The sequence below is a fragment of the Anomalospiza imberbis genome, chromosome 9 (assembly GCF_031753505.1).
Source record: "Anomalospiza imberbis isolate Cuckoo-Finch-1a 21T00152 chromosome 9, ASM3175350v1, whole genome shotgun sequence".
Classification (NCBI taxonomy): domain Eukaryota; kingdom Metazoa; phylum Chordata; class Aves; order Passeriformes; family Viduidae; genus Anomalospiza; species Anomalospiza imberbis.
Genome location: NC_089689.1, coordinates 20449924 through 20474361, shown reverse-complemented (window position 1 = coordinate 20474361; position 24438 = coordinate 20449924). Strand labels below are relative to the sequence as shown.

Here is a 24438-nt window from a genome sequence, read left to right as displayed (position 1 = left end):
ACCCTTCCCTGGGCCACAGGCACCTTCAGAAGAGCTGCAAGTCCTGGACACCCTGCTTTCCCAGCTGGCCCACAGTGTGCCCACGAGCTCAGCCCTGCCCATCACATACGTGTCATGCTCCAGAAGGACGACTATACGATGCATGTGCAGCCACCTCTGCCAGAAGTTGGCATCCATGGAAAGGATGGGCTTCCAGTAGGAGGCAAACTGGGAATGGCTTGAGTCAGACCCACTGTGCTGCAGAGATAATACCTGAAAATGACGGGACAATATTCAGCATGAAAGTTCTCCACCCAGAGAAACCAAGAATTTCTCTAGCAGCTGAGCTGTTGCAGGCTAAGAAGGCCACATCCCTGGCTTTGGATAATTTCCTCTGAACAGAGTAAGTGTGTTCACATTGAAACAGGCAGTACAGCATAAGCAAAAATAAATTAGGCTCCTGAAATGTCAAGTTAATTAGGAATTTAACTACTTAGCATCAAGTAAATCAACCATGAAAAAGATAGCATATGTAATGGTGTGCCTTCTGATTGAGAGGGGGATATATGGCTTGTGTCAGCAAAGTAATTAAACACTGAGATTACTCATCTGAAAGTGCTCAGGCAAATAGGGTGCCAGAATGGGTGGCATTGGGCAACTCTAATAGGTCTAATATGGTGATATTGATTCTACCAACTATAGCTGACAACTCTACCAACTCTGCTGAGATAGAAACACAGTGGTGGTTACCCATAAGATGAGATGTTCCAGATATACTGTGGCATGCATAGCCCTACATAGGGAAAATGTACTAGGCAAACCTAAAAAAGAGCTCAAACAATAAAATAAAAGGGATAGTTCTCTGAAGGTAAATCTCCCCTAGCTTTAAGATCTGCTAGTCCTCTTCCATCTATGCCAAGGACACTGGTAGCAAGGAAGAGATAATATGCTGGCTCTTCTGCTTAGGGAGTTTCAATGAGGTTGAATTTAGCAGTGGAAACTATTAGCTCATATTTTGTTTATTTTCTGCTGTGCAGATGACAGGTATCTCTCTTGCACCTTCCACATGAGTGCTCAGAGCAACAAGCCTATTAAGCAACTATTCAGCACATTGTGTATCTTCACCTGACACTACTGAGCTACATCTCCAGGGCACTGGTTGCACAGCCAGCAGTAACTCCATGCCTATGGGGTATCCACTGGAAAGGCAGAGCAAAAGCAAGTGTATCAGCCTTCCCATCAGTCTCTCACATCACAGCACTACAGGAGAAGTTTTCACAGCACACTTAGGAGACTTGCCGTTGGGCTTAGAGGTGTAGCTGCAACAATTAAGACATAGGGTGATGTCTCAGAGGGGAAAATGTATGGCATGGGATGTTCACTGCACCACACCTGAACTCTCTGAGTGAGCAGGATAAGATGAAGACAAGATGAGCAAGAGATGAAGCCTGAGTACAAGAATAAGCAGGGGAGACAATCTGTCCCACATTAAACAGAGAGAGAGGGAACATACCGGAGTGGTGGATCCTGGGGGGATGTAGAAGAGGGGCACCCCATTCTTGGTGCTCTCAGGAATGGTAAAGTGTTCTGGGACTGTGTCAAAAGACTGCAGATGTACCAACATCTGATCTGTTTGGTTGATGCTGGAAAAGAAGAGGCAGTTAGCAAAAGCCCATGCTCTCCCCCTTGCTGCCCCAGTCAGGGCAGGGCTTGCACACACAGCACTCTCTATGTCCTGGGAGCCCATCTACACCAACAGAGCTTTATAGGAATGCTGTGATTCCATGCCCAAGTGCAAAGTGTGTGTTAAAGGGGCTCCAGTGTAGAAGCCTCATACATACAGAGGATGATCAGAGTTGGAAATGAAGTGCTAGAAGAGGAATCTGCCAGATAGCTGGGAGTAACAGTCACCCTGGCCAGGAAACAGTTGTGGCCCACAAGCACTTCAGCCCCAGCGACACGTGTGATGTGTTTGCTGCTCCCAGTGTGACCATGCAGCACAGCTGCACAGGTGTGCTATAAGAACACATCACCTCCACGGGATGGCAGTCAGAGGCAAGGTTTGAATCCCAGGATCTGGATCCAGGAGCAGCAATACCACTACCCTGAAGCATTCTTACAAACTAGATCACAGACCAATTCAAATATTTTCCTTGGCTAGACAGCAAGCTTGTAATCAGCCATGCCCCTTCCTCAGAGCACATTCCTTTTGAACCCTGGACTGGGACACCCTCCTGCAAAAACCCTCATCCTCACATGCCAAGGAAGGAATTACTTGGTGACACTGGAAACTGCTGGGCATGGTCCAGCTCACCTCTGCAAGGTGTTCCAGAAGCGCCGGATGACAGTGGTGCGGTACAGACTGGTGATAGGCTTCCTCATGGTGCAGCTGATGTCATGCAAAATGTCATAGCTTCCCTCCATTGTCACTTCCACCCAAGTGCTGCGTTTTGATGGGTCCAGGGGCCAGGGTGTCACAGCTAAGTACTCAATCCTCATGTTATGCTTCCAAAGCAGCACTAGTTTCACCTCCAGCTGAGATCCACCTGCATGGGAGCAGAAGAGAAAGTTCAGGTGTTTGTTCCATACACATCTGAGCTTTACCTCTGACCAGGGATTTATGAGTACCATGAGATTATTTGATTGCTGAGGGGAAGGAAGGAATCTAACAACTGTTTGCTTTAGCTGAAGTCACTCTCACCTCTCCAACTGAGGGAGGCTTTGCTTGCACTGAAGCGCTTGGTGAAGGGTTCGCGATTCTTGAAGTGTACATGTACTATCTACACTAGAGAAGGCAACTGAAACTCAGAGGAGGTTCTGACATTTGCAATGGGCTCTCTTCTTCACAGCCTCATCTTTGTTTCCAAGAAAACTGGTTTTTTGCACAGATGAGCGGGGCCATTCAACTATAAGGTTTTGTCATCCACAATGCAGAGTTAATCCATCCCATCACAGAAACACAAGCATCTGACAGACACAGATCATAAACAACCTGGAAGATGAGGCCTAATTCCTGAATTAATCTCTATTTATCCTGCACAGACTGTATTTCATGAAATCTAGAACTTAAATCTTCAAAGCGTCGCACCATGTTTACCCTCTCTTCCCAAAGTTAAGAATGAATATTCACCTATTCTTCAAACCATACATTTTTACCTTTTCCTTTAAGTGAGCCTGTCTAAAAAGATTAACAGAAAAACCTGACAGCAGGCCTCGCTGAGCCAACAGAGCAGAGAACTATCTCACTCCTGCTGACTGTGCATGTGTATTTGCACTGAAACATCCCAGGGAAACACATGACCACGCTGCGATTCCAACCGCTCAATCATCTATTCTATGTCCAGCCTGCTCTATAGTTTGCCAGACTTGCAGGGTTTGTGTGATAAGTGATTGGATGTGCTGGAAATCTTCTGAACAGATCATCAGCCTGGATGCTCAGTTTCCTGCAGAGTTGCATTTGCTGCTGTCATAGGCACATCGTGCCATCCCCTTAATGGGCTGATTGAGCTCCACTTTAAAGCCATCTTGTTGCTCTCATGGTCCCTGCTGGGAGGCACCCTCCAAGTACTCTTCCCCCATCAACGTTTAGAAGAAAACTTCCAGAGTTCATGCCAAATTCATGCTTGGTTGTTCTTTTGATTAGATTATTTTTATTCTGAGAAACTTCATTTCTATAACATTGACAAGGAGTGTGCAGTACTAAGAAATCCATACCCAGTTTCAGCTGTTACTGTGACAGAACATTCATTCCCCTTAACACACCCAGACCTTCCTGCACCTTAAGAATTCACCTTTCTTGAACAAAGATGATCAAAAGTGTATACTATATTTTACCTGTACTTAATCTGAGGGATTAGTAGGATTTTATTTAAGGTCACTAATATTTTCTGCAATGGATAGTTTATGTTACTACAAATGCACTTGCCAGGACTGTACCATCTGTTGTTTCCTATGAAGATTGTCTTGTGTATCAGAGAGGCTAAACAAGACTTTACAGATTCATCTCTTTTTATTTCATACTGTCACCTCACTCTTATTCCTTTAGGGCTCATCTACTGCTTTCTGCACAATATTTTGGTTCTCATAATAAAACCTTTCTACTTCATCAACAGTAAACATGATAAGCAAATTCCCACATTTTTGCTTCAATCATAAATGAAAATATTTCCAACTTCCACTTCTGTTTCCATTAGTCATCCTGGCTTCACTCCCATGATCCCACACGAGCAAAACTAAAGACACAGGCAAAATATTTACTTGGTCTGAAGTTACATCTAGATGAATCTTTAGCTTTTTTTTTTTTTTTACTTCAAAGCAATCTCTTTCTGGTTCCTGAGTTAATAGAATATAATTTTTTTTTCTACTTTGATTTCCTTCACAATGCCCAGCTCTGTTTTTTTCAGAAAGCTCACTTTGTCCTCCTGATTCTTGTCACTACAGAATAGCCATTCTCACTGCTCAGCTAGCTCCCAGCCAGTTTTGGTGCTGCACTGATTCACAGAGGGAGATTACATTTTGAAAACCGTCCTCCAGGCTGCCCTCAACACAAAATGGTCAATATGGTCAATGAGATTTTTTTTTTTTTTTTTTTTTTTTTTTTTTTTTTTTTTTTTTTTCTGTTACAGAGGAAGATCCCCTGACAATGTCCCAGGAAGTAAAAGAACCGGGCTCCATTACACACCATGACCCCATAGATTCTTTCCCTTCCATACCTTCCAGTCCTTTCCCCTTCACATGCACTTCTGCATTCCTAAATAACCAAGCTGCCTCCTAAACACCTAAATATTTAAAAATCACACAGTGAGAGTAACCAGAGCACTTATACCTATCACAAACAACCTCTCCAGGCAACTCTGAGCACAAAGCTAACTTTTTATTCTATTTTGTCTTTGGTAAAGTGAAGGAGAAAAGTGACAGTGTCAAAGTCCACAACTGCATTTTTCCCCTCTTGCTTCACAGCCAGCTGGCTCCTTAACAGCCTTTAATTGGCAAGTTTTGGCAATCCAGATTAATTAACTGTTCTTTGTTATATACTTCTCTGTAGAATAGCTCAGAGAACCCTGATTAGCCAAACATGCTTTTCCTTAGCAAAGGCAGTGCTGAATGTCTAAATGTCTTGAATCATTTCTCAACTCTACTTTAACCTGTTAGTTCAGCAAATTTTTCACCAACTCCCTAGAGTGTTTAGCCTTTCCAAAGTATTAAGTAACATTATCTGCTACTAGTCTGAAGGCTGCATAGAAATACACTCCATGTTTTTGAAACCACTGACATCTCATATTTAAATTTCTTCTAAAATAATACACAGAAAGTATTTCTGGCTCAAGGAGCTCCTAAGCTGCAAAGAGCTAGAGAGGGCTCAAAGGAAGAAAAAAGGAAAGGAGAATGGAGATTATCATCATGTGTGTTTATCCTGCTCTTACTCCTCCCTGTGCACCTGCCCATAGTTATTCACCACAGAAGGTCATGCTGATCCAGCAGCTGCTCTTCTGCTTTCTGCTCTTGTAAAAATGGGAGACCAATCCATTTAGCATTCCAAGGACTAAAAGCCAGCAGGCAAATACCTGGAGGAAAACGCAGGGAGCACGGTAACATGTGGTGATATTTCTAACACATTCCTCCAGAGTGCAGGAATTCACTGCTTTACAATATCCTGAGCCAGAGGTTGTAGCTATACCTTTGTACAGAAAGATACAACATGAACTTGTCTGACTGCTTTTTGAATGATTCATACCTGGTGAATGCTCTTCCAGCATTTCTATAGAAGACTACACAGTCACCAAAAGCACTTCAGCATTGCTGCCAGATTAAAGGGAAAGGCTTTTTATCCAGCACTGTTCAAGCTGTAAGTGAACTTGTGCACAGAAGAATAAAAGACACTGAGGACAGGAACAGACTTGTCACACTGTTTGACAGACATTCCTAGACAAGGAGAATGCAATGGATCTAATCTGCCTGGATTTAAGGGAAGTAATCTCATGCCTCACCTACATTGAAAACAACCTGCAGACATTACTTAGAACAGCTGTCTCACCAGGAAAACTCAGCAGATACTTACTTTTAACAGAAAATTCCTGAAACAAGAAACTAGAGAGATTAATGTAAAGATCAACTTTAGGAATTATCCCCCCTAATATGATTGCCAGCAATCTTGCCCCCAGAAAAGGTGATTTGATGCATTCAGTTCGCAAGACACATCAATGTAAATGAACTGAAAGTGCCAGGCATCACAGAGGAGCAGGTAGGTGAACTGAGTAAGATAAACTTAAGAGTACTATCATGTGAAGGACAGCACATTTAGGGACTACTAAACAAACAAAACCCAATAAAACATCGCCCCAAGGACTCATCAGCTGAAAGAAAAGGTGTGTGAAAGACTCAGGGATTTCTGCAATACAATCAAGGAGAAAGTCCATGTGATTCCTGATCTATCAGATTTCGTATTTTACTTCAGAAGCAAGGAAATATTAACACTGCTGAACTAGGCACTGATTAAACCACACTTACAACACTTATCAACTGTTTTGAGAAATATGAGATCAAACTGAAAAGAAAATAACTTAAGGGAAAAAATATAAGAGCTATTAACCTGAATAAACAAAACAGCCTGCCCTTACAAAAGAAAGGTGAAATATTGGCTTGCTTAATATTAACCTGCCAAAAGGCAGGTGACAAGGAGAAAGATGTTGTAAAATATGTTCATGCAAGTCAGAGAAGGAGGATAAACTTAATTAAATATAATAGTCACACAGGTCTAACTTGGTCTCAGGGAGTTTAGAAAGGAAGCTAGAGAAAGAGCAATGAAACTCTGGGATAGTCTTCCAACCAGAGCAGTGGCAGAAAGGATTTATATGTTTTTTAGGCAGACCATAGTAAATTCACAGAAAACATCACATGGCAAGTTTAGAATGATTTAGGAGTTAGATCACAGACTGATTGTCTGATATAAAACACATTCTAGAGTACTAATAAGCTTGCATTTGGATTTTTTTATCTCCCCTTCAGTTAAAGTACTACCACTAGTCACAGCTGGAGATGGAAATTTAGGTAGGATTTACTGTCACTCCTAAGGATAATTAAACCCCTCAAGGTCCTTAGTCAGCAGCTAGTTCTCACACTCCAGGTGCCATGTCTAATGAGTCAGGTAAGAGAACAGGATCACTGGAAGGTTTTATGGTCTCCTAGAATTAATTGTGGTCCTGACTGACCTGACATTTTCACCTAACAATATCCTTGTTTCGCCCAATTTCTTCTTTTGGAAGACTGTAGTTTGGAGGCATTGAGTCTGTTGTACCAAAGGGCTCAACTTCACGTTAATACTTTGGAGTGCATCTAGCAAAAAAAAGGAGAACTATAGATGAAATCCCAAAAAAACTCTTCAAACTCGAGTTCTGTCACTAGTTTCTCTGCAACTGTGGGGAATAATTTCCAAGATACAGAGAATCACTGGCTGTCCCTCCCCAGGCACAACCACAGAGGGTGAGCCTGGCAAGTGATTAACTGCACAATACTGGGCAGCCCTACATCAGGCAATTATTCACGAAAACAGAGTTTGGGGAAAATGGCTCCTTCCTCCACAACACCACCACTGCTGAGATTGCCGTGCTTTCCTCTAAGCAGCTGAGAACAGAGTCCTAGGTGCCTCCAGCCCTCAAGGCAGCAGTCACCTTTTGTGATGTTGACCTCACGGATGCTGTAGCCCTCGCGCAGCCGGACCGAAACAATGCTCACGAGGTCAGCGTGCACCTCCTTCTCTGTGTGCTTCTTCCTCCGCATCGCCAGCGCAGGGTTGCTGCTTGCAGACACCAGGTGCTCATTGAACAGCCTGTGCTGGGACACTGCAAATGGCAGAGATGGGTTTTGTGAGGGAGCAGCTCCCCTGAGCCCCATCCTGTAGCAACAGGTCTCCCCAAGAGCTTCATAAAAGCTGCCAGGAACACTTGCTCGCCTGAGGAACAGTACATCCTTCAGACACCACTTACACCCACTCCAGATTCTGCAATACAGCAAACAGGTTTATTAGTGTGGCCAAGAGGCCTGGGAAAGGGACAGGGTGGGGTGTCAGGCACTGCTTCCTCTCGGACAGTTTTTGTGACAAGGCATGCATTGGAATTCCACATTCAGCCCAGACAGGCAGAAACTGCACATCTGTTTCAACAGTCACACAGCAAGCTTTGGGGCTTTACCAACTTCCCTGGAAAACTCTGAGTTCCCAGGTGCTTTTTAAAAGGTATCGGGATGTGGAGCTTAAACCACTAACAGCAGATCTTTTTAAGATTCAACACTTTCAAGTCCCAAGCCAACTCTCTTCAAACTTGCCAGTTTATGTGGCTTCTGCTGCCAAGTTAGAGAAAGAGCAGATGGCACCAGCATATCACTGGGACATGAAAGGGTGTTTCTATGCCTTACTAGTAACTAAACTAATGTCTCTTGGCACACTCTCAGTCACTAACAGTCACAAAATAAGAACAACCAGGAGAGGCATTTGGGACAGTTCTCAGGGGTCTAGATTTTCAATCCAAACTGCCATCTGCAAGCCCTGTTAGGACAAGCTCTCCAAAACATCCCCACCTGCAAGCTAGCCAGTATGCACAGAAGGGTGGGCAAGAGCTTCCAACCCCCTCAACGTCCCAACACAATGGGCCTAACTGCAAATTGCTGAGCTAGGGGAATGGTGGAAAATGGGACATTTGTTTTCCCTGGTCCATCCAATTCCTGGAACCAGGAGGGGATTCACAGGTGAGGCTGTGTGACTGATTGTGCCTACAGAAGGCATGACAAGGGAGAGCATCAGCATAACCAAGCCTGGGGAGTCACCCCAAAGAGAGGTGCTCTAAGACATCCATCTACAGGAAAAAGAACATGCACATTGCTCACCACAGTAATATTCTGGATTCAGGGACTCCCCAGTACGCAGAAAGGAGTACAGCAGAAATGCCTTGTGATACACATTCAGATCCAGGCTCAGGGGATCCAGCTCAGGGCACGTGGAAAGGTAAGCACCAAAAGTGGCCATGGCGATGAATTTCATCAGTTCCACGTTGGGAACGTGGCCAAAGCTGCAATCATAGGAGTAGACACCGCCCACCTATGGGATGGATAAAGGAGACACCTGAGAGAGAACAGCAGTGCTGAGAACAAGGCAGACAGCTGGCCAAAAACCCAAACAGGCAGAGAAGGCCCTCACTTCTCCTCTAGAGGTGAATGCCACCCCCACCAATCCACCTGCCTCCCTCTGGTACCCGCACTGCCAGCTACCAGCAGACATACCTGCACAAAGGAGCAGGCCACAGTGCCACTGCGCAGCTGGTTGAGTAAAGTCTCGCACACAGCCACGTCAGGGACACTGGTCACACCATCCGTAATTATTATAATACCTGTAAACAAGGCAGCATCTTAGTGCTTCTTCATCCCAAACAGCTATAATTCTCCCAGTAAATCCACCAGCCAAAGTTTAGGCAGGATGAAAGTAAGAAGGAAAATCCTGAGGCTGGTTTAGAGCTTCCAAGGCATTATGGAGCTGGCAAACATCCTGATTAGGTACAGCACAGCACACAGAAAGGGCACAGCTCTTCACACCCCAGGCTGCCCTGAGCCACAGTCACAGCTGTACCGCCTCACAAACTCCCCAACACTGACACATGGCACTTGGCACAGTGTGGCCCTCCCCATTCCCACCACCACAATTTGCCCCCAGAATGCAGAGTAAATGTCTCAGGTGAAATTTCATCCCTAACAGAAAGGCCCATGCACACACCAGCCCTTATAGAATTAACCTCAGCCTATGGCAGGAGGAATACAACCCTTTGCAAACAACCAGGCAAACCTTAACCCCGAGGACGCAGCCAACCTGCGCTGGAGTTGGAGGGCAGCAGCTGCAAGGCCAGGATCCCTTGCCGGACCATGCTGACCAGGCCAACATCAGCAGTGACCACAGACACACTGGGCTTCCTCCCAGATGACTCCTGCACGTCACCAGGGCTCTCTTGGCTCAGGGGGGATAAATCCACCTGGAAAAGTTAAAAAAAAACCCCACAAGGCCCCATGGGGCAGATTTCAGCTCAACTCTAGTTCTTGCTTTTCCAAACACCTTCAGTCTGGAAGTCCCATGGTGCTCTGGAGCACCGCAGCAGACTCCATCTGTAGCTTTAACTTCCAGGTGCTCTTAAAATCCCAGTCACTTGGGCCCCTTAGAACAACTGGGCAAGGCTGCTTGAAGGTGGTGGGACAGCATCTCAGAGCTTTACATTAAGCTGATTTCTAATAGAAGGGGAAATAGGGGTCACTTTGGGGTCACTAAAACTCCTCTGTGGAGCAAAGCAGCTCCCAGTTAAAGAGATGCGAATATCCCTTTCCCCCTGTCATTTAGAAGCTGCAGCTATTCAGCATCTACTTAATCTACTATATTCAGCCCAGAAACACAGGAGAGGCAGAGGCAGCTACATTTCACTAAAGAAGCTCTGCAGCAGAGGGGGCAAGGAGCCTCGTAAAGACAAAGTCTAGTGCCTATGCATTTAACTCAAATGGCTCTCATTATGCAATAATGATATAAACAAATGCAGGTAAGCTTCTGCACCTTCTATGAAAAATATCCCTGAGGCAAAGCCTGAAATTTGTATAATTACACCAGTGAGAAATCTACTGTATTCTTAGTCCCTTAATCCCCACAAGGTTCTGGCAGTGCAACCCTGTAATAAAACATTGCTTTGTTTCTACTGCTAATGCTGAGAATAGCTGAGACAACCCCCCCCCTCCCCAAGCTACAGGTGATTGGAGTTGGGAAAATAAAACTAGAACTAACTAAACTTTTGCTAAGCACAAATGGGAGCAGTCTGTGTCTGTGAGCAAAAAATATTGACTGGCCGTCACTTTAATTTGCCAGATGCCTTAAATTCAGATACTTGTTAACAATGATAGAGCAAGTGCAACTTCAAAAGTGAAAAAAGTTTCAGTCCCTGCCCTTCCCCTGGGGCCTCCCACCTCCACCCCACAGCCTGTGGCAGGACTCACCAGTCCCTCTGGCCTGCAAGAGCGTCTCTCTCCTCCATTTGCATGGAAGAAGTTACAGGGTAGTTTACCATGAGAGAAATATTGCATCAAGCAGGAATGCATACAAAGCTCTGCAAAACCACCATCTGGACTCACCAGTTGAGTTATTTACTTCCGGCAATCTACTTTCTGTTTCAGGACCGGCAGTTTTCACATTGAAACATACAAATTTCAGCTAGAATATGAGATTCCAAGCACTTCAGATATGCAACTGCAATATATCTCAAATAGCCTCTTGGTCATCTGATTCTGGGACTTTTTTCTTTCCTTTTTGCCCAAACTCTAATGCTAACTAAGGACTAAATAACCTCAGCCAGACCAGCAATGACTTTGACTGCAAGATCAAAAGCAGCATGGCCAGCAGGTCAAGGGAGGTGATCTTTAAAAGTCCCTTCCAACCCACACCATACTAGGACTCTATCATTAATTTGCTGATACATATATCCAGGGCTACTAAGCAGCATCTGTCATAGATTTCAAGGAGTACTTGAAAAAACTGGCTGTTTATGCTTCATGGCCAGTTTTCATGGTAAAAAAAGTATTTTCATTCAAGAAATGTAACAAGGGCATATTCACAGCTATTTATAGATTAATTACATAGACATAATCACCTCTCCCACCACCTTCTTCAGAGAGAAAGCACATCCTACCATTTCTCCCATAATATACAGTCAGGCCATCTTACTGCACATTAACTTTGGGGAAGATAACCATCCTCACCAGTCCTTCTCAACACTTAATGGTTCTGCTTCCTCAGTGTTCAAGTCTCATTAGTGGATCCCACAACATTATCTCACCAACTCCTTAGCTGTTCCTTCTGCAGATGTATGCTGCTTTTCCTCTTGACACCCTACTTCAGAAGGGCCTCAGAGTGCACATCTCCAGGAAACCAAGAGAGCCCAGCTATCTCTGCACTCCTTACCTGTGGTTTGGGTTCATACTGTTGCTGAAGCATCTCTGCCACTTTGTTTTCAAAGGCACAGAGCTGTGTGTAAACTTGGTGCAGAAAGGCCTCACGCTTTGTCTCATCCAGCTGACAGCCCTGGAACAGTACCTGGCCCAAGGACACACATGTCAGTCATCAAGTTAAGATTTCATAGCACCAGGCCCCAAGATGGTACACAGGAACACAGTTCTGCACAGTAAAGGTCAAACACATCCCTGACAAAGCACAGGTACAGCACAGGCCACTTCTCTCTGTTCCCGCCCAAAAGCAGCTGCCTGTGAGCAGTGGTACCTCATGGCAATTGCTGTGCATCCCACAGCAGATGCCTACATGACACTTTAGGAAATCTCCCTCTTGGGCAAGAAACTTATGTTTCATTTGACTTTCTCCAGGATAAACAGTTATTAGGAGAAAGTGATGTGGGATCATTGTTAGAAACCATTAACTGTAGTCTGATGCTTCTAAGGAAGGCCTGTTTGTTCTAATCTACCTTACCTATAGACTGATTAAATTATCTTCCAAGGGGAACAGTAAATTGAAATAAAGAAAAGAAACAATTAGAGTGGACGTTACAAAAGAAGCTGAGTGATGTGACAGAGTAAGCCTGCCACCACAGCAACTCCCCAGGGTGACAGGCATGACACCTGTGTTTACAGATGTTACCCTGGTACAGGCAATTCCTGTCCACAACCAGACACAAAGAACCTACAACATGCAGACAAAGACCTCAGCAGATTGGTGGGGTGCTGCACGTTATCACATTCCTCAGCCTCATATGGGCAAGTGGCACAGGAGAAATAAATGATTATCACAGAGAGTCTTTCCTGGATGAGTGATACACACATACGCCTTTTCCTCCATAAAAGAGTAATTCTCCAGTTGTTCCCAGAGATCACAGTTCATGGCCTCATATACAAAGTATGAATTTAGGGAGGTCCAAAGAAGAAAAATGTAGCAACTTTAGAGTGCTCAATATAGTGTAAATAGGGGAGATATTGAGGCACAGCATGATGGTCTGCAGGACTGCTGGACAAGATGACACATAAAACATCAATGGCAAATGGAGAAATTCCTGTTACACTTACTCCAGTAGCACCTCAGAACAGATCAAAGTGATGGCCACACTCCTCAGGTACAACACAAACCCTGGCAGAAGGCTTAGGCAGGGAGGGAACAAGCATAGACTTAAAGGCTCCTCCTGTTACCATGCACTTCCCCAGTATTAGCAAAGGGATGAAATACACCACCATAAACACATAAGTTATGTGAAAATACTGTAAGGTAGAAGAGATCAAGGGTGAACTTAAAAAACAACACTGGCCCCATAAACCAGACTTGAATTTATTAAACAGACCTGCCACGACACAAGTAAAATCTCACTGATAAATCTCAATACTGGGGCTTCCTGTTCCCTCCAGCAAGAAGAAGCATATTCAAACCAGTGCAAAAAGAAGAAGGTTTGTAGGAAGAGGAAATTATTTTTGAATTAACCACTGCTACAGAGCTGGAGACAGGGAGACAAGCTTTTGATCATACAAGCTCTTCTTGAATGCTTCAAGCTAATTAAAACAGGCAAAAAGAATTAATCCACAGAAACTAAAAACAAAAACAACTCCCAAACAACAAAACAAAAACAACAATAAGGACACATTCGACATGAGGCAAATATTCGCTGTGGCCCAATTCTAAGAGCATGCCTGAGGGCAGCATTCTCCAGAGAAACCTCTGCTTCCTGACCAGGAAGGAGAAGTTGCTCACACACACTTCTGCATCATGTCAGGCCACGTGTTTTAGTGAGACAAGCCTGCAACATAACAGACAGCAGAGCGCAGCTGCCACCTGCCCCGCTCTCCTGGTGCTCACAGGACACCCGCACCGCACAGCGAGCTGCTCACGCCGCGCCAAGGGACAGCCTGAGCTTTACCTGGTGGGACTGCAGGCCAATGATGGAGGAATACACCTGGATGGTGACAAAGATTTCTGGCCGGTAGATAATGTCTGAACCAGGGATACGAAAGGGTCTTAACAATCCCACCAAGCATCGGGAAAGGGCATGAAACACTTCATCAAAAATTATCTCCCCCGTTGAGTCATCCTACAGAAAGAGAGAAAGGGAACAGCTTTTTCATCTCCTAGGACCTTCAATCTCACTGTTGGATGTTCCACTGTGCAGAGCCAACAGCAAACATCCTTCTGCAATGGCAGCTGGATTACAGTGACAACTCCTGTAAACAGAAGTCACACATTAAGCATCCAATGGAGAAACAGGATTTGCCATTAAGTTCCCAGCCAGGGGAACAGCATGGCTCCCTCCCAGGAAAAACAAGACTTCTGCAAAAGTTCAGAGTGACACTAAGAGCAATAAACCTTTCCCCGGCATATAGAAATGGGTTTCTGTTTTAATGCAGAACACCCCAGAGAGAGGCGGTTTCTGCTCTTACCACAATCCCCGTGGAAGGGCTCAGATCAAGCTCAATCACAAATCGGTACTGACGGGCCAGGAAGGTGACCCGCGTAGAGGGGACCAGGAGGTAGGGCCTGGGCTGGACCGGCTCGTCTGGCTGCCACCCATTAGGCAGGATGCTGAGAACATCAAGCTCATTTTCTGACTTCACCTGCCAGAACAAGCAAACGGTACATGAGAGAACATCAAGCCACACCAAAGGAAGAACCAAGGAAAGGAAAGGAGCTCAAATGCTCTGCAGGGTGCAGGCGCTGCTGAGCGGTGCAGCACCAGCGGCGGTGACACCATCCAGCCCTGAGCACCAACTCACCAGCTCGGGCTCGGGCACGGCCCGGATGACCTGGTGCAGGCGGCTGAGGACCCAGGCGAGCCGCACGTTGCGGGAGATTCGATAGTCCTTCTTCATCAGGAGGAACACGTGCCCTGCCTCCTCCACCTGCGACGGGAGCACAGCGGCCCAGGTCACGCCCGGAGCAGCCCCGGACAGCGCCCGCGCCGCCGCTCACCCCGGCCTGCTCCGGCCCCACTGCTCCCCATGGCGGCCGTGTCCCCTGCGCGCACGGCGCGGCCCCCCCAGCCCCGCTCGCCCGGCCCGCACCCACCTCCCCGTCGGGCCGCTCGGCCGCCGCCATGTCCGCGCGGCCCCGCCCCGGAAGAGCGGCTCTCCCGGGACAACGGGGCGGGGCCGCCGCCGCCATCGCCGCCGCCATCGCCGCCATGCAGGTGAGGGCCGGGGGAGCGGGGCCGGGCGGGTCCAGAGCAGCCGGTGCGCTGCTCCGCTCCGCCGTGCAGCAGCCCCTCGTTGCTGCACGGCTGTGGGGTGAGAGTGTGCGCGGCTGAGTGCCCCGGTCCCGCTTGAATGAAATGTCGCTAGTGGGAGAAGAACCTAATTTCTTTATTAGGTGCTGTGGATTTGTAGCATCCGTGTTGTCCAAAGAAAAGAGCATTAATGACAGGTTGACGGGCTGAAAAGATCCACCTCCTTAGGTTTGTTTGAAAGAGCAGGCGGCTGGCCTCATACAGATCTCCTGGTTGTCCCTCAGGAAAAGGAAGTGAAACCAGAGTCCCGCTATTCCTTGTTTATAGGGTTTGTTACATTGTCTCTCCTTGTTTCGGCCACTTAGTCATACCAGTCTTTTTACTGCTTTTCCACTGGGCTTTTTTTTGGGGTTGTGGTGTTTTGTTTTTTGGTTTTTTTTTTTTTAGAACTATGAATATTCATCATCCTCGTTGCCTTTATCAGTACATATTCCTACTCTATTCCTTTTCAGCTGGAGGGACAAGAGAGACATGTAATATTCGAGATGCAAAGGAGGCATGCATTTATGTGGTGACATAACGATGCTTAGTTTCTGTTGCTGTAACTCTTAATAACTCCTAATAACTCCTGTGGTCGCTTTTACTTCCTTGACTGCCTTTCCAGGATTGGGCAGATGTTTTCATGGGTTACCCTTAGATAATCTTGAGATTTTGTTGAGTTTCAACGTTATCAGCTCAAATAATGTCATTGTGTACAGAAAGTCATGGGGTTTTCTCCCCCTTTGTTTTGCCAGTCAGGATTTTTTTTCTCTCCTTTGTTTTGCCGCCTGCATTGTTTTTCCTTTACCTACTCTGAATTTCACCTTTACTTCTCAGCTGCTCCGTATCAGGAGGTCCTACAGAAACCCTACCATAAGCCCTATCTTTACTACCTCGGGCCAATTTTACATTGCTAACAAACTCCTCGAAGTGACCTCTTGGAGAGGCACAGCATTCCCGGGAATCGCTGGTCAGTCTTCCTGTGTGCATCTTGCACTGCTTGCATCTGCTTCCAGCTCCTGATGGCTTTGGGAAGAGCCTAGGGAAGGAGGGTTGGAGTGCACTGCTGCCGTGAGAATGCTCCTTGTGCAATGGGGTTTATTCATCCTGAAGGGCTTCTTGGATAAGCACAGGCAGGGGGCCAGGGGAATTGCCGTGGGTGCATATGCCTGGCACCTCTGCAGTAAAACACTGGCTGCCAGCCCGGCTTGTAATGCAGGCAGTAGTTAACCTCCTTGCACAAACACAGTGCACACAAACTGTTGCAGGCACATTTCTGAATTGGACGGGAACTGACTAGTCCCGTCACAACATGAAGGAGAGTGCTTTTATCTCTGGGTGGAACAGCCAGCAGCAATCTGTTCCATGAGTCCACTCCATGGACTGGGGATCAAATTTTAGTAAGGTTGATTCAGCTGTTTGTTCTAAGGTGGTTAAAGTGAAATGAGAGTCCCATCAGTGATTGCCAACTTGTCAGAGTACAAATAAGATAGAATAATGTTGTGTTCTCATGAACATGAAAGGTGCCTGATAATCTCTCCATGAAGCTTACACTGGGCCAGTGTATTTGAACGGAGCAACAACAAACACAATAGCAAGCATGCCAACAGCGTGACTCGCTCTATCTGCTTTCCCAATCGGTATTCCCTTTCTATTATTTGATTGCTTTGTCCCACCCTCCTCATGGATTATTGTACAGTTCTCAACTTACACGAGCAGTTCCTTAGGGCTGGGACTTTAATTATGTTTTGCACAATACTGTAGTATGAGTAAGTAAGAGTAGATAAGAGCTTAGAGGGATTTTGCAAGAATCAAGGGCACGCCTTGATGTCTTCGGCAACACATCCCCAGTCTTGACGCTTTGTCTATCACCATCCTCCCTCACCCGGAAGGGGATGTCAGTGGGGAAGATTTCTTAAACAATGTAATCCCAGCGAAAGGCAGGAGGTGAGGTGTGTGTGTGGGTACAGTGCCAGTCTGTGTTAGGGCAGGGCCTCCCACAGCCCGTGGGGCACAAGGCCAGGAGGAGCTGCGGGTTTCCTTGGCAGCTGGAAGTGTCACGTGGGCAGAAGGAAAGTAAAGATTGGCACAAACTGGAGTCTTTAGTAGTCCAGGGTCCCTGGTACTCCTCTTTGATCTGGGTTAGCTTAAGTGGCTTACAAAGGTGGCATAAGCTAGTTTTGATGACTTTGCCTGATGTGGTGAAAAGCTGGTGTAAGTGATGGTGTCTTCAGACACTCATCTAGATCTCTAACAGGACAGCTGGCCAAGCATTTGTCTCAGGCACAAGTCTCTTGCCTAAGTAGTCTGACCCAAGGGAAAGGGGTCAGTGTGATATAATAGGATTTTTATCTCCAATGCCCCTGCTTCCTTTGAAGAGGAGGCTGTCTGTAGGACATATTGGATCATGTATGCATGGGCGTGGATTCACAACATTTTTGTCCTCCTCCCTTGTCTGTCTTAACTTTTTTCAGAGAGAGGAGAAGCAGCTGGAGCTGACCCTGGAGACACTCATCAGTCAGGTGGCCGACCTGAAGAACTCCTTGGTCAGTTTTATCTACAAGCTGGAGAATGAGTATGACCGACTTACATGGTAAAGTGTCTCACTGTTGATCGCTGCCCGAGCTCTTCAGACTTGGCTCAAAGGATATTATCTTCTTGTCAATAGGTTTAAATTTTCTTTTTACATTTGTGCTGGAGGAGCCATTACACATCTTCCACAAGAAAACCAGTTGAAATCCATTGGCTTCATGCTGTAGAGTAATTAGAGTCACACTAACACCTTTTAATCCAGACATTTTATGGGAACTAAACTTGCATCTGCAGCGAGTAGCAGTTCTCAGATGAAAGGCACATACACTGTAAAATGAGGAATGGTTCTTTCTGTATTTCTTGACCTTTTCTGGCTTTTTGTGGCTCTGATATAAACTGAGCTTTTGTGTTTTGCTGATTCTGCTTTACCACAGTTTGAGAGCTTTGCAAGATGGCATTCTCTTCCTGGAGAATATGGAGCATAAAGTTGTTATAGCTACAGCTTAATAAACTGTATGGTATCTTAGTGTCTGCCACTGCAGCAAAGATTCACATTAGTAACTTCAAGTCAAGTTAACATTTGTAGTTAATGTTGCAGAAGGCAACATTTAAGCTGAAAAGGACCTCTTTGAAAAGATTATCAGTTGTTTAGCTTCATTGTTTCTTAGTCTGGATAGCCACACTATAAATATTTTATCTCCTGGCTGTACTGCTTTGGAATGAAATTATTTTTTTGACCTTGCTCCAGAGTTTCACTGGGAGAGGTAGTGAAAAGAAAGAAGTGCTCTGTGTGTTACTGAAATCCCACACAACTGCCACTTTCAGTGGTACTGCTTGTAATGTCCCTGAGGTATTTTCTGCATTTGAGCCTTTTCCAGTTAGGACTGGGGTTTGTCCACACCTGTGTATTCAGCCATAGGTTTTACAGCTTACTGTCTGGAGTAGACTGATTTGAGGACTAATAGTGTTGTTTCCTCACTCCTGAGCCATCTGAGTGCAGAAGAGAGAAAAGCCCTATGCGACATCCCCTTTCCATGTTCTGTCTTCTTTATTTGCTTTTCCAGGCCTTCAGTTCTGGACAGCTTTGCATTGCTCTCAGGACAGCTGAACACCTTGAATAAAGTGCTAAAGCATGAGAAGACCCCGCTACTGCGAAACCAGGTGATCATCCCCCTAGTGCTGTCTCCAGACCGCGATGAGGAGATCATGGTAAGACATGTCCCTTGAGTATCAGAAAGTGCTTGAGTGTCTGAGTGTTCAGCTCAGTGTTCCTCAATTCTGGGTGTGAAGGAAGAAAGGGAAACAAGTACTTCTGTTTGAGAGCTGCTTTGCTGTTGGGTTTTCCCCTACAAACACTTGCACTGGATACATTTTACAGGAGGTGTTGCTGTTAATAAATATGCTGCTGTTACTAAACAGGCACAGTGCAAATTCCTAGACAAGTTGATGAAACCTCCTAATGCTCCCCAGATCAAGGTTTTCCCTGTAGCCTTGTTCAGCACCATGGCCTGTTGCCTGGTCTGGAGCTGCCGGGTGCTGGGCTGGAGGAAGAGGCTCTGAGTGAGGCTTGTCCCACCATTGCAGCGGCAGACAGAGGGGCGTGTGCCGGTGTTCAGCCATGAAGTAGTGCCTGACCATCTTCGAACTAAGCCCGACCCTGAGGTGGAGGAGCAGGAGAAGCAGCTGATCACAGATGCAGCTCGAATAAGCCCTGATGCAGCACAGGTAGGTAAAGAAGAGTTTGATACTTCTGCCTCTTATTCCTAGGGCACAAGATGCCCTTTAACTGCTTCCTCCACCCTTCCATTTGACAGTTTTCTTTTTCTTCTGTGTCCTTTCCTGTCTGAGATTTCTCCAGCTGACCATAGCTGAGGTTTGGTATCCTCTGCAGTTTCACAAGGGTATCCAACTCTCTGGCTGTTCACAGGAGGTGCCCTCCAGCCAGTCAGAGGCGAAAGCTATCCCATTTCCACAGTGCCCTCCTGCATTAGCACTGGGCACTCTAAGCTCAGCTACCAAAACACTTGCATTTCGTTACATGGCTCTGGGGAAGGGAAAGCTTGTCCATTTATCTTGCCCATTTGTACTGAGTTGGAGGTATCCTGGCATTTTCTGACAGTTTTCATTTTGCAGAAACAGATCCAAAGTCTGAACAAAATGTGCTCAAATTTGCTGGAGAAAATCAGTAAGGAGGAGCGTGAATCTGAAAGTGGAGGTATGTCACTGAGGTGGAAATGGGGTATGGGGTTTAAGCAGCAGACTTGAGAGAGTGGCAGCAAAATAAATATATTGGAGAGCCTGAAGTATGGGAAACACAGCTGAGCAGCACAAATGAAAACATTCCGGAAGATGCAAGATTGGCTGTCCTGAAGCCCCCTAATTTGAGAAGGGAGCCTGTGGTGCAATGTGTCTTCCTTTTGTGACCTATGCATGGCAGGAAGGTCACTCCAATCCTTTGACATATCTGCCTTTCAGGAGGTGATAAGTATCTGCCAAGAAAACTTCCCGGTCAACTTTAATTAATAAAAATAGCTGTGAAAATGCAGCAGCAGTGAATGACAAACCCTTTAGCTATGTTCTGAAGGAGTCCACATGTTGGCAGGCTCTTATGTGATCCTGTCTAGATAATGGGTGCTTCAGGCTCATGGTCAACCTTTTCTGGTTGTGGTGTTCACTATTCCTGGGAGTGCCACACACTACTCATAAAGGCAGTGGCATTGTTTTTACTCTCCTTTTTGACACGGGACCTGTAAGAAACTTGTACAGCCTGTAAGAAACTCATCTCTATTATATGCACTAAAGTAGCTGAAAAGTAAATTCAGGACCAGCTATGCTACTTTTTAGATCTGATTGCCAAGTCTAAAAATAACTGCCAAACTAACTTCTTTTTTTACAGGTTTAAGACAGAACAAGCAGACCTTCAATCCTGCTGATACCAATGCACTGGTGGCAGCTGTGGCCTTTGGGAAAGGGCTGTCAAACCGGAGACCCCCAGGCTCTGGGGCATCTGTCCAGTCGGGCCAGCCGGGAGCTGGTGCCATCATTGCAGGTGCTTCAGGCATGCAGCAGGTCCCAATGACAGGTGCACCAGCTCAGCAGCAGCCAATGCTGGCAGGAGTGCAGATGGCACCAGCAGGACAGCCAGGTAAAGTTCCATATCTGAGATCAGTTGAAATCCAGGGACCAAGAAAAACAAATGCAGATGTAGAGAGATTCTTCTCTAGTCACCTTTTAGATGTGACTAAGTATGAGGTTCCTTTCAGGCCTTAATAACATGAGTCAGGTTGTAATAGAGGGGTAATACCTGTTTAAAATTGGCTCAGAGGGTGAGGTGGATCCCAGCCAACCAGCTTCAGCTTCTTAACTCCCACTGAAATACTATTTTAATAATAGACTTGGTGAACATAGGAATTAATATGGAGAGAGATCACAGTGTGGTTTTCAGGGATCTGTACTGGGGGTTTTCCTGTGAAATTTAAGTTGTGGGAGGGTAATAAAGCAGAAAAGTTTGATGATAATGAGTTATTTAAGGTAAGAAAAAAAGTTTTCTGTAAAAAGTTAGAAGGATTTCCTATACAAAGTGACTTTGCTTAACAGCAGTAGGTGACATTTGCATTGAATGTAAAGTGAAATACATAGGCATAGAAATTTGACTACACATCCAGCAACTGGACTCTAACCTAGTTACTTGTATTTGTGAAATACATCTATGATAGAAGAGTTCTGTAAAGACAATAATTAGGTATTCGATTGGGGCAGAAATGCAAATCAAATGCTAGGAATTTCTAGAAAAGGAACAGAGAAATAGGAGATCTTTAGGCTATTCTGTAAATCCATTGGGCACCCACACCTGCAATATTATGGGCGGTTCTGATATCTCCTCTGCTAGTGGACATAGCTTTGGGCTAGGAAGAAGAAATGGAAGCATATAAAATCCCAAATTATATACAGCAGGCAAATGCGGAATGATTGTTCATTGTCTCCCACGACAGAAGGATTGGTGAAAGTGCACCAAATCAAAATGTGGGCTTGTAGATTTAGAATAAAAGGGAGATACTTTTCTGAATACTAAATAATTACACTGTAGAGCACATTGCCTAGTGTGTGATAGGCAGATAATGTTTTTATGAGATGGAAAAATAAGTAAGTACATAGACTTCTGGATGAAAAATCAGTCAACATCTCGTCCTGAGGATACCAACTCTGATTCCTTGACCCTGAGCCACAACATGTTAGAAGCAGAATAAGTATTCTGCAGGGATATCACTACAGGTTTGCCCTGTTCTGGTATTCCTACTTAAAAATCCTCTGCTGTCAGGAATGGGTTTGGCCTGGGAGACCTGCAGGCTAACCCTGTACTGTCAGAATGTTTATGTTAATTGTGATTTAGGATATCCGATATTCTAATTGGTGTTTTCTTACCTGTATATAATGACTGTTGTTCAGATGTGTACTTGAGCAACAGTATTGATCCTAAGTTAAACATGTTTTTATGTAAGGGTTAGAAAGTAATTTCCACTGTAATTTGGTAACAAAGAAGACCTCCTGTGATTCCTGGCTGAATACCCAGAGATACTGTATCCATGGTGGGACACTCACAGTGTCTCAGATGTGGGTGAACCATACAGTTTGGTTCACTGTTGCTCTTGGAGTGTTATCTAACAGTACTTGTCTCCTGATTGTTAGTGATATCTATCAGTTACCTGTCCATTCAATGCTGGCAATGACCCACTACGGATATGTCTGAGAAAGTTTAATAATCTTTATTGGTTTAGGCTTTTGCTTATCAAATCTTTTCTTGTCCCGTTGCACTATAATTTTACCTTTCAGAAGTTATTCTTTTTTTTTTTTTCTGGTTCAATTTGAAGACACTGAAGGAGTGTTTTTTGAATATCCCTCTGTGCTGCTCTTTAATCACTGTTTATTTTTCAGATCATCTCAGTTTTGTCTAGCACTCTACACTTACTGTAAGCTGCTAGTAGGATGTCTTTGAGCACAATCCCATGTGAGATTGGTATCAGCAGAGAGTAATAATGCCCAAGAGGTGGATGTGGGTAAAAGAAATTAAGAAATCTGAGAGAGGCTTAGTAATTTAAATATACACCCTGACTATAAGTAATGCTACTGGGAAGGGGATACTGACTCTCTGAAATGGAAATGGACGCAGTCTGGGTTCTTCTGTGTGTGCTGCTGCCAGCAACCTCTCTGAGACTAAGTCAAACACTCCTGTAGGAGCCTCCTGACAAAGAGAAAGGCTTGCTGTGGATGAAAAAAAGAATAGAATTGAAGGGGATAGCAGGGGGACACAGGAATTGTCAAGGAGATTTGTCATTAGAGAAAGATGCCAATTTGTAGAAGAGATTGATTGTGTAGGTCAGAAGCTGGAAGGTTCAGTAACAAATGAGCCTGGAGTGGAACTGGAAAAGCCCAAACAGGGTTGTTGTGAGTCTTGTGTGCTCCTGAGCAAATTTCCTGATTTTGCACTGCTTTTTCTTTTTTCTCTCTCCAGGAAAAATGCCAAGTGGCATAAAAACAAATATAAAATCTGCCTCAATGCATCCGTATCAGAGATGAGCTGAGATGAACCAGACCTGGGGAACAGCAACATTTGTTACTGCTGCAGGCACCCCACCTGGATTCCTTCTCGGACTTCCAAGTCCCTTCACACCATATCTGGGAAGACAGGGTTTATAAGGCCCTTCCCTGGATTTTATTTAGTGCTGGGTGGCTTGTGTGGAGCTGCTACTGGCCATGTCTCCTGGACACAAGTACTTCTCTGTTCAGCCAAAGCAGAGGACTTTGTTTCTGGTATTGATGCCATCTTTTCCAGGTCTGGCCTGGAGGATAACTACCCTTTCCTGATAGAGAACCTGAAGAGCTGCACAGAGCTCCTTGTTTCTGCTTGTTCACTTGGTATGTCTTTTCTTCACTCCATCTTGTATAATAAAGACCTTGTTATGTTCACTGTGAGACACTGGTGTCCATCTCTCGGGTCATAAAGACTCTTACTTCCCTTTGGGTAAGAGCAGCTCCAATCTAAACCACACTGAAAATGTTGAAGGCCAAGTGCTGGAGCTGCAGGTCTATGTGTAAAGGGGTGTAGCAGAGTGAGTCAGCAGGGTACAAACATAAGCAGCAAACATCTTGTGCATTAAAAACCAATTATGGCTATACCCCAAAAAGGGAAATACTGGGAAGGACTATTTCAAGGCCCACAGCAAGAAGACAGCACTTGAGGAACAGAAGCACAGAGCTTTTGTATTCTGATGCTGCAGCAAATCCCAGCTGGATCTGATTTCATTTCCTTGCTTCTCTGCTTCTGTTTTCTATAAAGTTTATTAGCTGCTTCAGGATTAATTTATCACTTCAGAAAGGTGTTTCAATGTGAGCAGGACTGTGACACTTCTGGATGGGCCAGGTTGCAAAGTCTGTTTCATTTCTTTTAGGAACTGGGCACTGTGAAGCCATCTCTGTTCTACTTTCTGCCCTTGAGCTGTAACATATAATCTGCCTAATGAGAGATTCCTGTGAGACAAAAGGGTGGGGGCACATGCCCATGGAGCCTGTCAGTACATACAGCACTATCCTAAAGGACAAATGTCTTGCCCATGGTTGCTCTTGCATGGACTTCCTTCTGACTTGTGTTGAAAGCCAGCAGTGTGTTTTACTC

General features: G+C 45.2%; 2 protein-coding genes across 8 annotated transcripts in view; one reads left to right on the top strand and one right to left on the bottom strand.

Moving 5' to 3' along the window:
• Window positions 1-15152, bottom strand: part of SZT2 (SZT2 subunit of KICSTOR complex) — a 54857-nt gene extending 39705 nt beyond the window's left edge. For 5 of the 6 annotated variants that reach the window (XM_068200042.1, XM_068200044.1, XM_068200046.1 and 2 more), the window contains exons 1-12: window positions 15041-15146; window positions 14749-14874; window positions 14416-14589; window positions 13899-14069; window positions 11951-12082; window positions 9830-9989; window positions 9250-9356; window positions 8857-9067; window positions 7647-7817; window positions 2294-2525; window positions 1493-1622; window positions 110-252 (exon numbers count right to left, since the gene is read on the bottom strand). In XM_068200042.1, coding sequence (XP_068056143.1) covers window positions 110-252; window positions 1493-1622; window positions 2294-2525; window positions 7647-7817; window positions 8857-9067; window positions 9250-9356; window positions 9830-9989; window positions 11951-12082; window positions 13899-14069; window positions 14416-14589; window positions 14749-14874; window positions 15041-15136 — 1853 coding nt within the window. In that variant the 5' untranslated portion in view covers window positions 15137-15146. Of the gene's footprint in view, window positions 1-109; window positions 253-1492; window positions 1623-2293; window positions 2526-7646; window positions 7818-8856; window positions 9068-9249; window positions 9357-9829; window positions 9990-11950; window positions 12083-13898; window positions 14070-14415; window positions 14590-14744; window positions 14875-15040 lie in introns of all 6 variants that reach the window. The other variant, XM_068200047.1, reaches the window with a different exon arrangement.
• A 121-nt stretch (window positions 15153-15273) lies between these two features.
• Window positions 15274-23738, top strand: MED8 (mediator complex subunit 8). Of its 2 annotated transcripts, none has more exons than XM_068200050.1 (7): window positions 15274-15304; window positions 17711-17829; window positions 18833-18977; window positions 19353-19493; window positions 19902-19983; window positions 20665-20913; window positions 23278-23738. In XM_068200050.1, exons 3-7 carry the CDS (start codon window positions 18975-18977, stop codon window positions 23340-23342), a joined length of 540 nt encoding a protein of 179 aa, XP_068056151.1. In that variant the 5' UTR covers window positions 15274-15304; window positions 17711-17829; window positions 18833-18974; the 3' UTR covers window positions 23343-23738. The 2 variants fall into 2 exon arrangements, with proteins under 2 accessions (XP_068056151.1, XP_068056152.1); XM_068200051.1 differs by lacking the exon at window positions 15274-15304 and adding an exon at window positions 17415-17561.
• Window positions 23739-24438: the final 700 nt, after the last annotated feature.